Source organism: Lynx canadensis, chromosome C1 (genome assembly GCF_007474595.2).
Source record: "Lynx canadensis isolate LIC74 chromosome C1, mLynCan4.pri.v2, whole genome shotgun sequence".
In the NCBI taxonomy this organism is placed as follows: Eukaryota; Metazoa; Chordata; class Mammalia; order Carnivora; family Felidae; genus Lynx; species Lynx canadensis.
The window spans coordinates 106,267,514-106,281,239 of record NC_044310.1 but is presented as its reverse complement, the minus strand read 5'-3'; the positions used below and the strand labels follow the sequence as shown (position 1 = coordinate 106,281,239).

General features: G+C 46.6%; 1 protein-coding gene across 1 annotated transcript; it reads left to right on the top strand.

The window, feature by feature from the left end:
- Nucleotides 1–452: 452 nt before the first annotated feature.
- On the top strand, nucleotides 453–5,873 carry S100A11 (S100 calcium binding protein A11). The gene is made up of 3 exons (XM_030325492.1): nucleotides 453–539; nucleotides 4,463–4,615; nucleotides 5,544–5,873. The coding sequence occupies exons 1-3, from the start codon at nucleotides 537–539 to the stop codon at nucleotides 5,697–5,699; spliced, it is 312 nt and encodes a 103-aa protein (XP_030181352.1). The 5' UTR covers nucleotides 453–536; the 3' UTR covers nucleotides 5,700–5,873.
- The last annotated feature ends 7,853 nt before the right edge of the window (nucleotides 5,874–13,726 follow it).

Here is a 13,726-nt window from a genome sequence, read left to right as displayed (position 1 = left end):
TTAATGTGAAGGGATAGATAGCCCTGGCTTCTAGGGAACTTCCACTCTACAATTACGGCCCACACTCCGTGCTGCACGTTTTTAAACGGATCTTTCTGCCTCTCTAACCGGAATGAGCTCGTTCGCGGAAAAGAGCCACGGACATCAGGCACACCACACCCAAGACCGCCATGCAGAAGTTTTAATTCAGAAAAGTCCAGAATCTTTCAGGGACAGGGAGAGACGGCGGGTCTCGGGTGAGCGGCGCGCTGGGCCACGCGGGCGGGACAGACAGGTCTGGATCTGCGCCAGGGAGGGGGTGTGGGGAAGGGGTTGGGGGTGGAGACCGGCCGGCCGGGAGCCGGGCTCGGGAGTCGGGCGGCGCCGCGCTGGGCGGCGCGGACAAGTCCGGATCTGCGCCCGAGGGGCGGAGGCGGAGGCGGGCCCGGGAGAGGTGGGAGCCGGACCCCGAGCCAGCGCCCGCCTCCCGGAGCTCACAGCCCGCCGCTGCCGCCGCCGCCGCCCCGCCACAGCGCCCGCGACCGCTCCGCGCAGACATGGTAAGCCCGACCTTTGTCGTGTCTGCCTCCGCAAAGACAGGAAAAAAGGCTCGGTGTGCTTGCCGCCACGCTGATCCTTCATTCCTGTGGGACGTAGCGGGAAGCCGAGCCGCGAAAGTCAGTCGTGGGAGGGAACTGGGGTAGAGGCTGCAAGGAAAGCAGCCGTAGGTTCCGCCTGTGTTAGCAGACGAGGGGCGGCCACCAGAGGGTCTCTGGTTCCGCCGCGCGGATGCGGTGCGAGCCGGGGGAAGAGGGGCTGCGCCCCTTACCCGACCCCCCTCGGCCGGGAAGGGGGCGAGGCGCGGGGTCGCGCTGGGCCCCTGGCCCGCCCCCGGGCTCCGGGAAGCCTGGGAGACCAGAAAAGTTAAAGGGCGGGACGCGGCGGGGGGGGGAGAATCCGTCAGCACTGGTTGTTTTTGTAGACCAGGAAGGGCACTTCTCAGAACTGAGTCGTCAGAGCCCCGGGGAAAATTGGTTTCAGTAAGCTGTCGGCAACCGGCCAAGACCCCAAAGCCTGTAACCGAAGCCGCTGCCAGCCAGCCGGACGCAGCCCAGACGGTGGGAGGAGCCCGGTCCCCGCCAAGCCCCTCTTCCTTCCCTTCTCCTTTGAACCCACCACCTTTTCAGGCACTCACGCCAACATCTGTTTTTCTCTTCTCAGCTCCTGCCAACCTGCTTTGAATTCTCTCTCTAGCGTTTCCATTAGGCCACCTCCAAAATCTACCTCCTGCTTGACCGCTTTCGTGAAGGGAGTCAGCAAACTTCTGCCCGCGGGCCAAATAGGGTTTCTGACCCCTGCACAAGCTACAAATGGATTTGACGTTTTTAAGTGGTAGAAAGAAAACTAAAAGAAGAATAATACTTTGTGACACCTGAAGTGACACGAAAATCAAACTTAATTGACCATAAATAAAATTTTATTGGCACACGGCCACGCCCGTTCACTTATGAGTTGTCTGTGTAGTTGCTGTCCCGCTACAAAAGAGTGACAGAGACAACATGGACCACAGTGGCCTAAGACATCTACCATCTGACCCTTTGCACAACACATTTGCCAGCCTTTATCCCTGCCCACTCTTCCCTCCTTCCTTTCCATGCATGAAGGGAATAACAAGGTCCCAAGGAACCTTGAAAAGGCAGACCCAGCACCAATAGGTGGTGAAGACTGGGAACGACTGCCCTGAAGGAAGGTGGATGCCTCCATGGATCCTCGCTAGGGTGGGGCTGGGGGAAGCACTTTGGTTAAGAATGACAACAGCAATGCTGGAATCTTTCAAGTGTTACTTTTTCACATTCCTTTTTCTTCCCCCTTTCCTCAAATGTTGAGTATTCGGAATGCATTTTTAAAATTCTTTCACTGTATCCATTTACCTCACACCATTTTCTCCTTCCTATCATGGTGCCAAATACAACTGTGAGGGTGCAGTGAGCTGTGGGGAGTGCTGGCCTCCAGGCAGGAGATCTTGTTCTCCTCTCTTCAGCCTCTCTGCTTCACCTTGAGCAAAGCTTTCCTGTCTCTGGGCCTCCCTTCTCTGGAACCATCTCCCAAACTCCCTCCAGCTTTACAAATTTTACAATTCCATTTTAGTAATTCGGTAATTGTGTTTCTTTCTTTCACTCTGGAAAATTACTTCTGAGAAGAAATACAGAGGTTTTAATTTTTTCCATGTGTGGCTGATAGCAACAGTTTTCAAGAAGGGGAAAAAAATGGTCTAAATTATCGTCCTGGTGTTAAGGAGGAAAAAAAAAATAAAGCAGAAAGCCACTTTGAAACTAGAGAAGCAAAGCAATCAGAATTCCCCAAGGTAAAGGGGCAGAGGAGCATCTGTAGGCCTAGAAAAAGGTCACAAAGCCCTTAATCCTCAGCCTGGAATCTTCTACCCTATATGGCATGTCCTTCCAGCTGACCTTCTTCCTGTCATCTGACATATTAAGACAGTGAAATTTTAGTCCTGATAAGGAAGACTGTTGTGCAAAAACTCTGTTTCTAGATTATGGTATTCTATTTCACTCCCAAACCCCGGACATTTTTCTTTCCTTAAAAAAAAAAAAGTTCTCTCTGAGAAAAAAGAAAGCATTCCAACAACATGACTGTTGGGAAAGAATCCATCTCCAGAAGAGTTCACTAGAACCCACCTCTGGACAGGGCTTTACAGATGCTCCCACCTGCAAAGGGCAGCAGTGAGCTCAGCTAGGCTGGTAAAACACATCGTGGAGACACTGCAGATGAAAAGCCTGGGGCGGCCGGGGCAGCGGGGAGGAAGGAAGGAGCCCAAAGCTGTGCCCCTAAGGGCTCGGATCAATCCGAAGCATGTTAATTATGGGTCCCAGCTCTGAGCTCCAGGAAGTCCATGCAAAGACCAAATTAAGAGGTAAAAGCTAATTGTAAATGTCACCGTCCAAGCAAAGATCATTATTAATACCTGAAGTTTAGTAAAGCCTGAGAGGAAGGGTGTGGCTGGCAACTTTTCCAGAAAGCCTGTAGTTGATGTCTGAACCACCAGGGGGCCCTAGGTGAAGGCAGAAATGACCTGAAGACTCTGCAAAATAGAAAATTTCCCTCAAGAATTCTGTTGTAAGGAAGGCAGAGGCCAGCACAGAATTTGGCCCTCCAGCTCCTCCTGGTGCAACCACTGATGAGGTCCGGCTCTGTAGATGCCAGGGGAGCTGCATGAGTGGCAACCTGAGAGCTCCCTTCCTGAGATCAACCTTTGTGGTTTGAAGTGACCAGAGAAGTTCCTCTGGCCATTCCTGTAAGAATTAGTGGCATCTGGAAGAAGGAACAAAGACCAAGGATTGCAGATAGGGACCTGGAGGCTGAAATTCTAGGGGTGGCTCTACTGTGTCAATTCCCTTCTCGTGGCTCTTGTTTCCTCCCATGTAAAATTAATGATTCTTAACCTTCAATATGAAAGCTGCTTTTGAACATCCAAAAAGCTCCCAAATCTCCCACCCCACACACAATAACTATGCATTTAGTTTTCTTCTAGAAAATGCAGGAGTCCCAGGAATTCGGTATTGCTTTAAAAAGAACTGAATTTCATTTATCACAGTAGCCTCTATATTTGCTTAGAAAATAGGACATTGTTGGGGCACCTGGGTGGTTCAGTTGGTTGAGCATCCAACTTCGGCCCAGGTCATGATCTCAAGGTTCACGTGTTTGAGCCCCGCATGAGGCTCTATGCTGAGAGCTCAGAACCTGAGCCTGTTTCAGATTCTGTGTCTCCCTCTCTCTCTGCCCCTCCCCAACTCATGCTCTGTCTCTGTCTCTCAAAAATGAATAAATGTTAAAAAATTTAAAAATATAAAAAAAAGAAAATAGGAAATTATTTAATCTCCAAACAGTGCTTGGTGCACATATGGATTTGTGGGTGTATAGTTATACATGTTTACCCACAGATTCTAGAAACATCAGTAAACCCTGCCACAGTCACACTCATCCAGACAGTCTACTGCTTTAAAAAAAATTTTTTTTTTTAATGTTTATTTATTTTTGAGAGACAGAGCATGAGCAGAGGAGGGACAGAGAGAGAGGGAGACACAGAATCGGAAGCAGGCTCCAGGCTCTGAGCTGTCAGCACAGAACCCATTGTGGGGCTCGAACCCACAAACTGTGAGATCATGACCTGAGCCGAAGTTGGGTGCTTGACCGACTGAGCCACCCAGGCGCCCAGTCTACTACTTTTAGACACACCCACATGCTCCATGTGTACCCTCACTATATTTCACCCAGAATAAACATGTGATATGGGAGGGAAGCTCATGGAATGTGACCTTCAGTGTTTGTCTTGGGCTCTTCTGCCCCCTAAAAAACGGCCTAGTCTTTTAGGAAACTCCTTTGGCCCAAAATGAAGGTATGAGATTCTCTGGAGTGTTCTCCAGCATCCAGCCCTTGTCTGAACCCTGACTTTTCTTCTCTCAAGGCAAAAATGTCCAGCCCTACTGAGACTGAGCGGTGCATCGAGTCTCTGATTGCTGTTTTCCAGAGGTATGCTGGAAAGGATGGTAATAGCTGCAAACTCTCCAAGACAGAGTTCCTAACCTTCATGAATACAGAGCTGGCTGCCTTCACAAAGGTACTGCTCCCAGCCCCTTCCCCCAGACTACCCATAGCTCAAAACAAGACCCTGACAAAATGGCTGGGAGTGAGGGCCCAGCAACTGACTCCCCCACCCCTGCCTCCTCTTCATTCACTCTAAGCCAGGGACCTGCACAGCAGAGGCGGAGCCCCCAGGCCTCAAGTGAGCTCTGAGTAACCATTCAAGGACCTTTCCTTCTTTTCTTTGAACATGGTGTGTTTTAAAGATCAAAGTTCTCAAACTACATGACCCAGGGAATGTTGATTTGTTTCTTTCATTTAGGGAAGGAGCATATGAAACGGTAAGTGGTGTAAAAGGATAGTTTTCAAATTTGATTTCTCCATCCCAAAGCTTCTAGGGAAGCCCTGTCCCATAGAACTTTCTGTGATGTTGGAAATAATGTTTTGTATCTATCTGCACAGTCCAGTGTGGTAGCCACCAGACACAGGTGCCACTCAAGGACAGATTTCTAAGTCCCTAATTTAAACAGCCAGTGTAACTAGTGGCTGTAAGTGTGTATATGTGTGGGGAGCTCAGAGGAGTAGAAGATGAGGCAGATCAGGGCCTGCGTCTTCTTTCCATTTCAAATCACTTCACTTCTGTGCAGTTTGTACACTGGAGTAGCAGGTGACACTTGAAAAATTGTGCCACTACTTTTATACCACTGAATAACCCCTGTCACAGAGGAACCCGGGAATGGGAGCCAGAAAACTTGGGTTCCAGGCACAGGTCTTCCCCTTAGGCGAGTCACTTCCCTGTTTGAGTCTGTCATTGTGTCTGGGAAGTGGGAGTGTTACTAACCCCTAGCCTGTACCTCACACTCTTGTGAGAATGAGATGTGGCAACATAACTGAAAGTATCTTAGAAAGTACAAGGTCAGGTACCATTAATAGTATCATTATTATGGTTATTATTACCTTTGCAGAACCAGAAGGACCCTGGTGTCCTTGACCGCATGATGAAGAAACTTGACACCAACTCCGATGGGCAACTGGACTTCCAAGAATTTCTTAATCTTATTGGCGGCTTGGCCATAGCTTGCCACGACTCCTTTTTAAGGTCTACCCATTTCCAGAAGTAAATCTGAGGGGGGCTCTTGGGCCTGGCCTGCAGACCACCCCCTTTCCTTCAAAACAGCCTCCCAGTCATCATCTCCTCATCACATCCTACACGTCCTTGAGCCCAGAGCATCCACTGCCCCGTGCAGGCCAGTCTTGCTGGTGGTAAATAAAGAAATGGCATTTTTTAAAATTTACGCTAGAGAGTCAGTACATTTGTGCCAAGGAGGAAGCAGCATGGGAGGGATTAGCCTGATGGAAGCAGTTCCCAGAACTGCACAGTAAATAGTGAAAATACACCTTGGGTGTATTTGTAAGTATGACTCACGGTACCAACGGAATCATTCCAGATCACTCAGACTGATGGAGAGATGTCACTTGTTACTCAATAAGTGTCTATTCACCCCTCCTACAGGCACTACCACAGGCTCTGAGGATACAGTCAGCAAGACAGACAAGGTCCCTCATTCACCGAGCTGACTTTCTGGGGCAGGGGGGAGAGGGGAGAGGCAATGAATAAGCAAACAAGACAACTAGATAAATCCTATGGAGGAAAGACTACAAGGTGGTATGTTACAGGTTACAGGGGCTGGGGAGGGCATTCTTCTGAGATCTCATGTGTGCTGACATCTGAAGGATGAGACAGCAAACATTTGGAAAGATGGAGGAGGGACTTCCACGAGAAGGAACAGTGAGGTTCTGAGGTGAGAAAGAGCAGGACGCTGGAGGAATGGAAAGGAGGCCAATGTGGTCAAGGTCGTTGTATTGGGATGTGGGTTTCCTTATTTACATCGGACTTGGGCCAGTGTCAACATTAGTCTTCATTTTCTAAGCCCTCTGATAAAGCAGCAGGGAAAGAGCCTAGAAAAAGGGACCAGAAGGCTGACCCAGGGTTAAAAATAATATGGGGCGCCTGGGTAGCTCAGTTGGTTAAGTGCCCAACTTCAGCTCGTGTCATGATCTTGTGGTTCATAGGTTCAAGCCCTGCATCGGGCTCTGTATTGACAGCTCAGAGCCTGGAACTTGCTTTGGATGCGGTGTCCCCCTCTCTCTCTACCCCTCCCCCGCTCAAGAGAAGTGTGTTTTTGCATCCCTAAGCCGCACAGGTGAAAGCAATTGTTTCCAGAGGCCCTCAGATTCCTTATCCATCTGTGTGAGTTTTCTTAGTAAAAATCTCTCTGGATTGCAGTTTCTGCCCTCATAAATTAATAGAATGAATCAGACCATTTCTGGGACTGCTTGTTTGGTTCTGACATTCCAGAATGAAGACCAGTGCCTAGGCTGGCAAGTCCCTAAATTTTTCGAGTAGAATTTGTAACTACTTCTTGGATAAGTTCCTTAATTCATTAAAAAGTGTTATTATCCCAAAGAACACTGAGCCAGGGAAGAGATGGAAAAACACCAGGCACCCTAAGTTTACTGGCTGATTTGCTGTTCTACCAAGAAATCACTATCCGTGGCTTTAGGACATCAGGTTGAGGGAACTAACTGAGAAATCTTTACTTGCTTGGCTCCTTCGAGTTTTGAAAGAAGACAGACCCAATCTGTACCAAGCTTCTAATTCAAGATTGAAAACAACTATCTGAAGTGTCTGTTTGGAAGGTGAGTGATGGAGAGAGACCTCACTCCACATCATGGAGAGAGACAGAAGGCATTGGTTGGGGGAAGTGGTGATGAGCTCAGTGAAGGTTGCTGTATTTAAACTGCCAACTGCCCTTAGTAGGTCCAGTTGGCATCTGCATTTGAAGTCTGGGGAGAAGACCTGGCTTGAGAAACAGGAGGGCTTGGTTCCCTCGGTTAAGGGTAGGAGGAAGTAAAAGGAAGAAGACTGAGCAAAGGAGAACAGAGGAGAGTCTGAGAGGTCGGGGAAGAGGAGCAGGACAAGATCACGGTTAGGAGCCACATCAGACAATCACGGTCCTTCAAAGCTGCTGCTTCTCCACACCGTGTGCAGAGCCTCCCTCCCAGGCCTCACACTCTGCCTGCGCATCTCGCCTACTCTGGTCTTATTTCCTAGTAGAGGCCAATGACCACGCAAATCTGTTTCCTCAACCCACTTCTAGTTCCTGAGCTCCAATGCTGCCTCCTAGATTTCTCCATATAAAATAATACAGGTTTGGGAGCGCCTGGATGGCTCAGTCGGTTGAGTGCCCGACTCTGGCTCAGGCCATGATCTCAAGGTTCATGAGTTCGAACCCCACATCAGGCTCACCGCTGTCAGTGCAGAGCCCACTTCAGATCCTCTGTCCCCCCTTCCCTCTATCTGCCCCTCCCCCGCTCGCACTCTCTCAAAAATAAACATTTAAGAATAATAATACATGGGGCACCTATAATAAAATAATACAGGTATCTTTCACATACTCAAGTATTAAAGATTTACTTAAAATGTGTAAGACTGTTCTGTGTATCTGTGTATTCATTCCCAGAGTGAATAAGGCAGAGAAGACTCTTGTCTTCAAGAAACTTGCACTCTGGTTCATTGTACCCCAAACTGAATTCACCGTGCTCCCAAGCCCCCAGCAGGCTCCTCCTCCACTGCCCCCATCTCAGGAAATGGCACCTCCGTCCACCTAGCCACCCTGCCCAGAAACATGGAAGTCACTCCTCACATTCACCCAAGCCCTCAAGCTCATCAAATGCACCAAGATAGCCCTCAAACCCGCTCCAGCCTCCCCCCGACCCAGGCACCACAGCCTCTGTCTGGATACAGCAGCGCCTTCCTCTGCGGCCCTGCCCCTCTCCAGACCCTCCTTCCTGAAGCCTCTGATGCCATTGCTCTCCAGCTTAAAGCCTTTTGGCAGACTCCATGAGGCTCTTGGGCATGTAAGGGACACAATGTGCCCCCACTTAGCTTGCTGCACATTGGATCTCCCCTGCTTTGCCCTCACAGGGGCACCCTCTACATTCCAGCCATCAGGACCCTTACTTTTCTCAACACACTGGGCTGCACTCACTTCCTGGCCTGAGCTCTCTGCCTGGAGCTCTGTCCCACCCTCCCCACACCCATTCCCAGGTATGGTTCCACTTACCCTGGCTTCTCAGCCTACATGTTTTTTTCCTCCAGGAAACCTCGCAATACGAGGTAGGGATGAGGGGGCCCTTCCACGTAGGATCATGCTGTGTGCTTCCCGTGTCATGGCACTCTAACTGGCCTCTGTTTTTCATGGTGACCTTCAAACTCATGGCATTGACCTATACGCTCATGACTTACATTTATATATCCCCAGCCCAAATCTATCTCTAGAATTCTCAAGTCATTGGTTGAACCCAACATCTCTACCTGGCTGTCCCACAGCCAGGATTCTTGTTGCAGCTGACAGGAAATTCAGTTTAAACTGTAAGCAGAGCAGGAATTTATTGACTCATATAACTAAACAGCCAAGGGACAGCTTTAGCTTCAGCACAGCCAAAGGGATGGTGTCTTTCTAAATTCCTGGGCTGTTTCCACCCCTAGGTGAACCAGTGGGTCTGCAGGCCTGCCATGCACAGATCAGTGGGAGCCTGGACCGTGTACCTGACCTTAGTTGGAACTGGGGTGGGGTCCCACCCAAAGTACAGAACCAAGAGTTGGGGAGAGTGGGTCAGGTGGGGGAGACGGATGCTACAAATACAAGGCGCACACCCACTAAGGAACACGTATCTCAAACACAACATGTTTGAAACTGGACTCTACGGTCAACTCCAGAACAACACAGGAGTCAGGGCACCAATGCGCACACAATCAGAAACCCACATGTAACTTTTTAAAACAATATTTATTTATTTTGAGAGAAAGACAGAGAGTGCACGTGTGTGAGCTGGGGAGGAGCAGAGAGACAGAGGGAGAGAGAATCCCAGGCAGGCTTGGTGTAGCCAGCCCAATTGAGCTCGATCCCATGAACTGCAAGATCATGAGCTGAGCCAAAATCAAGGGTCAGACGCTCAACTGACTGAGCCACCCAGGCACCTCTGAAAATCCACATAATTTTTGACTCCCCATAAACTTAATTACTAATAGCAAGAACCACAAGAGATTACTTTTTACTACAATACACAATTTACCAGCCAGGCAACTGTTCAGGTGGCGGTATTAGCATCACACAGTGTTTTGTGCAGATACTGGGACACTCAAGACATCTGGGCTCTCTGCAATGACAACAACGGGTGGCTACAAAATTATTACAGTAGTGTATATACTACAGCGAGTTCTATGCACGTTTCATACTGCATTTTTACGCTTTACATTTTACGCTTTACATTTCTCTTGGTGGTGCCACATACAGTCTGTAAGTGTGTGTAAGTTTTGATAAAATTCAACTTTTATAATAGATTTCTGTATACTTTATGCAGGAAGTAATAAAATAGACTAGTATTTACATATATTTTATGCACTTATGACATACCTCTTAACATTTTTGATATTTCGGCTATGCAGTTCATGAGTTTTTTCAAATTGTTACAAATCTCTAAAAAAAATTTCCAATATATTTACTGAAAAAGATTCACATGTAAGTGGACCCACCCAGTTCAAACCTGTGTTGTTCAAGGCTCAACTCTACATCTTTCTCCTGGAACCCGCTCTTGTTTCATTCCTGGTTTCAGTGAATTACACCACCATCACCCAGCTAATTACTGGTCCCTCTCCTTTGGAAAAGACAGCCTTTACTATTTTGCAATAAGCTCTCTTACTCTTCTCCCTGTCCCCAGTTTGACCTCTTCCACTCCTTTCTCCACCCTGTGATCAAAGAGGTTTTAAAGGCAGACTTGATGGGGTCACTCCTGTGGTAAAACGGCATTGGTTCCTCTCAACATGCAGGATAGAAACCAGACTTGTCCTGGGGCACTCAAGAGTCATCATGGTCTGGTCACTGCCTGCCCTCCAGTCTCGAGAAGCTTTATGCCTCTATGCCTTCATAACCTCTTCTTGCTGCCCTGCAGGCCCACTGCCCCCTTTCCACCTCTTCCTGCTCATCCTCTAGAGCAGCACAAGTGTCATCTGCCTTGAGAAGTCTTCCCTACACCCACCTGCAGCCAAGACTGGTTTCAATGTTCTTATTCTATGTTGTCACAGCACTCTGGTTTACCTCTCTCATAAGCACTTACCACTCTATTGCAATGGTGCTTTTACTTGTCTGTCTTCCCAGACTTGCCTGCGAACTCAAGAACAAGAACCTTGTTAAATGCACCCTGACATCACTAGTACTTAATGTGGTGCCCAGCATTTACAGTAGCCCTCTTTATCCACGGTTTCAGTTACCTGCGGTCCAGAAGCACATGATCCTCCTTCTGACACACCACCAGAAGGTCAATGGCAGCCCAACACTATGTCACAAGGCCTGCATCATTCACCTCACTGCATCTCCTCATGCAGGCATTTTATCATCTCACATCATCACACGAAAGGCAAGGACAGTATAAGAAGATATTGTGAGAGATTACACTCACATAATTTTTATTACTGTATATTATTGCAACCATCCCATTTTATTATTGTTGTTAATATCTTACTGTGCCTCATTTATAAGTTTAACCTTATCAAAGATACGTATGCTTGGAAAAAACATAGTATATATAGGGTTTGGTACTACCCCTTGGGGTCTTGGAACATATCCCTCACAGATAAGAGGGGACTACTGTAGTAGATCGGGGAAAAAAAATAGATAACGCTATAAAATCAGATTTGGCGTGCTTTGTCAGTCAGGGTCCCCAAGAAAACACAGGCACACTCAAAGGGTCACTAAAGAAAGTTTAATAAAGAAACTATCACAGAGGTGTGGGCAGGGATAAGAAAGGCAACGATGGATAGCAAAGCACCAGAACTAGCAAAGTTAAGAAGCTGTTTCCACCACCAGGCCTGACTGGGAAAGGCAAGGGAGCAGTCACTGGAAGCCAGCAAGAGCCACAGGTGAGAGGGGTCCCTCCCAGATGTTGTGGCCTTAGATACAGAAATGCATCCACTGTCAGAGTACACGAAGCAGGAAGGAACCAAGGGAATAAACATCAATTTCTTTCTCTTCCCACCTTCTGATCTCCTGCCAGTGTCTTCCATAGGACAACCCAGGCTGAAGACTAAGCAGGACAGAGAAGCATAGAAAGTGAATCTGGAAGGACAGGGAGGATATCCGATACATTGTAGAGTGGGGACATCAGTATTTCCCTACCACATGGCCATTCCTGCCGCAGAAAGAGGCAGAGGATAAAGTGCCACCACTGATGCACATAGATTTTTTTTGGAAATTTTCTTAATTTATTGAATTCTTTTTTATTTTATATTGTGTTTAAATATATATAACATGAAATTAACATTTTAACCATTTTTAAATACACAGTTCAGAAGCATTAAGTACATTTTTCACATTGTTGAATGTGAGTTCACCATCCATCTCCAAAACATTTTCATCTTCCTCAACTGAAACTCTGTACACAAATATTATCTCCTATTCCCTGCTTCTCTCATTCCTGGAAACCAACATTCTACTTTTTATTTCTATGAATCTGACTACTGCAGGTACCTCATATAAGCAAAATCATACAATATTTGTCCTTTTTATACCTGGCTTATTTTACTTAGCATAATGTCCTCAAGATTCATCCATATTGTGGGATATGTCAGAAGTTCCTTCCTTTTTAAGGCTAAATAATATTCCATTGTATGTGTATACCTCATTTTGTATATCCATTCATCCATCAACGGACACTTGGAATGTTTCCACCTTTTGGTTATTGTGAATAGTGTTGCTATGAACATGGATGTACAAATATCTGCTCAAGCCCATTTTCAATTCCTTTGGATACATATCCGGAAGTAGAATTGCTGTATTTTTTTTGGAACCATCATACTATTTTCCATAGCAGCTACACCATTTTACATGCTCACTAGCAATGCTCCAAGGTTCCTATTTCTCTACTTGCTCACCAACACTTGTTATTTTTCTGTTTTGGGCATGAAGTGGTATTTCATTATTTTGATCTGCATTTCCCCAATAGTTATTGATGTTGAGCATCTTTTCATGTAATTCTTGGCCATGTATATATCTTCATTGGAAAAAATCTATTTGGGTCCTTTACCCATTTTTTTCCAGCTTTATTGAGGTATAATTAATATAGAAAAACTGTATATGGTTTATGTATATAATTTGGTGACTTTGCCCAGTTTTTAATCAGATAATTTCTTTTGTTATTGAGTTGAATTTGTAAATAATAATCCCTTATCAAATTCATGATTTGCAAAATTGCTCACATTTTGTGGGTTGCCTTTTCACTCTATTGGTAATAATGTCCTTTGATGTACAAAAGTTTTTAATTTTGATGAAGTCCAGTTTCTTTATTTTTTCTCTTATTGCCTGTGATTTTGCTATCATATCCAAGAAATCATTGCCAAATTCAATGTTCTTCTTTTTTAATTTTAAAGTTTATATATTTTTGAGAGACAGAGAGAATGAGTGAGGGAGGGACAGAGAGAGAGGGAAAGAGAGTATCCCAAGCAGGCTCTGCGCTGTCAGCAGGGAGACCAATGTGGGGCTCGAAATCACAAACCATAAGATCATGACCTGAGCTGAAATCAAGAGTCGGACACTTAACCGACTGAGCCACCCAGGCACCCCAATGTTGATTCTTTTTTTAATGAAAAGAAAAAAAGAAAAAAATTCAGCCTAAAGCCATTCCTTTTGATAAAGATCTGGACCATGATGCTAGGACTTCTGTCAAGATTGAAGATGGATGCCAGACCTACTGCAGACAATGCTAGATAAAATGGAAGCTATTCCCCACAGAAGTTCAAATATTTGGTCAACCAAAAGGCAGAAAGAGCAATATCCAGATGCCAAAAGCAAAAAGGGAACTCAGAGCTATAACAGTACCCAAGAGAGGAGGCCATGTGACCCAGAGCTGCAGTGGAGAACAGGAAGTGAGCCCTTACCTGAAGGAGACAACTACTAAAAAGTTGCACTGTCCCTGATAGAGACCGGAAAACTCATCCTACCATCCTAGACAGAGCTCAGAATGAGCTCCAGGGTCTGGGGAACAAAGTCATCAGAGAAATCAGAGTCCCACACCTGTGCTTCCTGAAGCT

Bases quoted from the DNA above. Each gene is read 5' to 3' on its own strand.
- S100A11 (XM_030325492.1), top strand. The intron at 4,616-5,543 runs GTACTGCTCCCA...TTACCTTTGCAG, and splicing joins AGCTGGCTGCCTTCACAAAG to AACCAGAAGGACCCTGGTGT.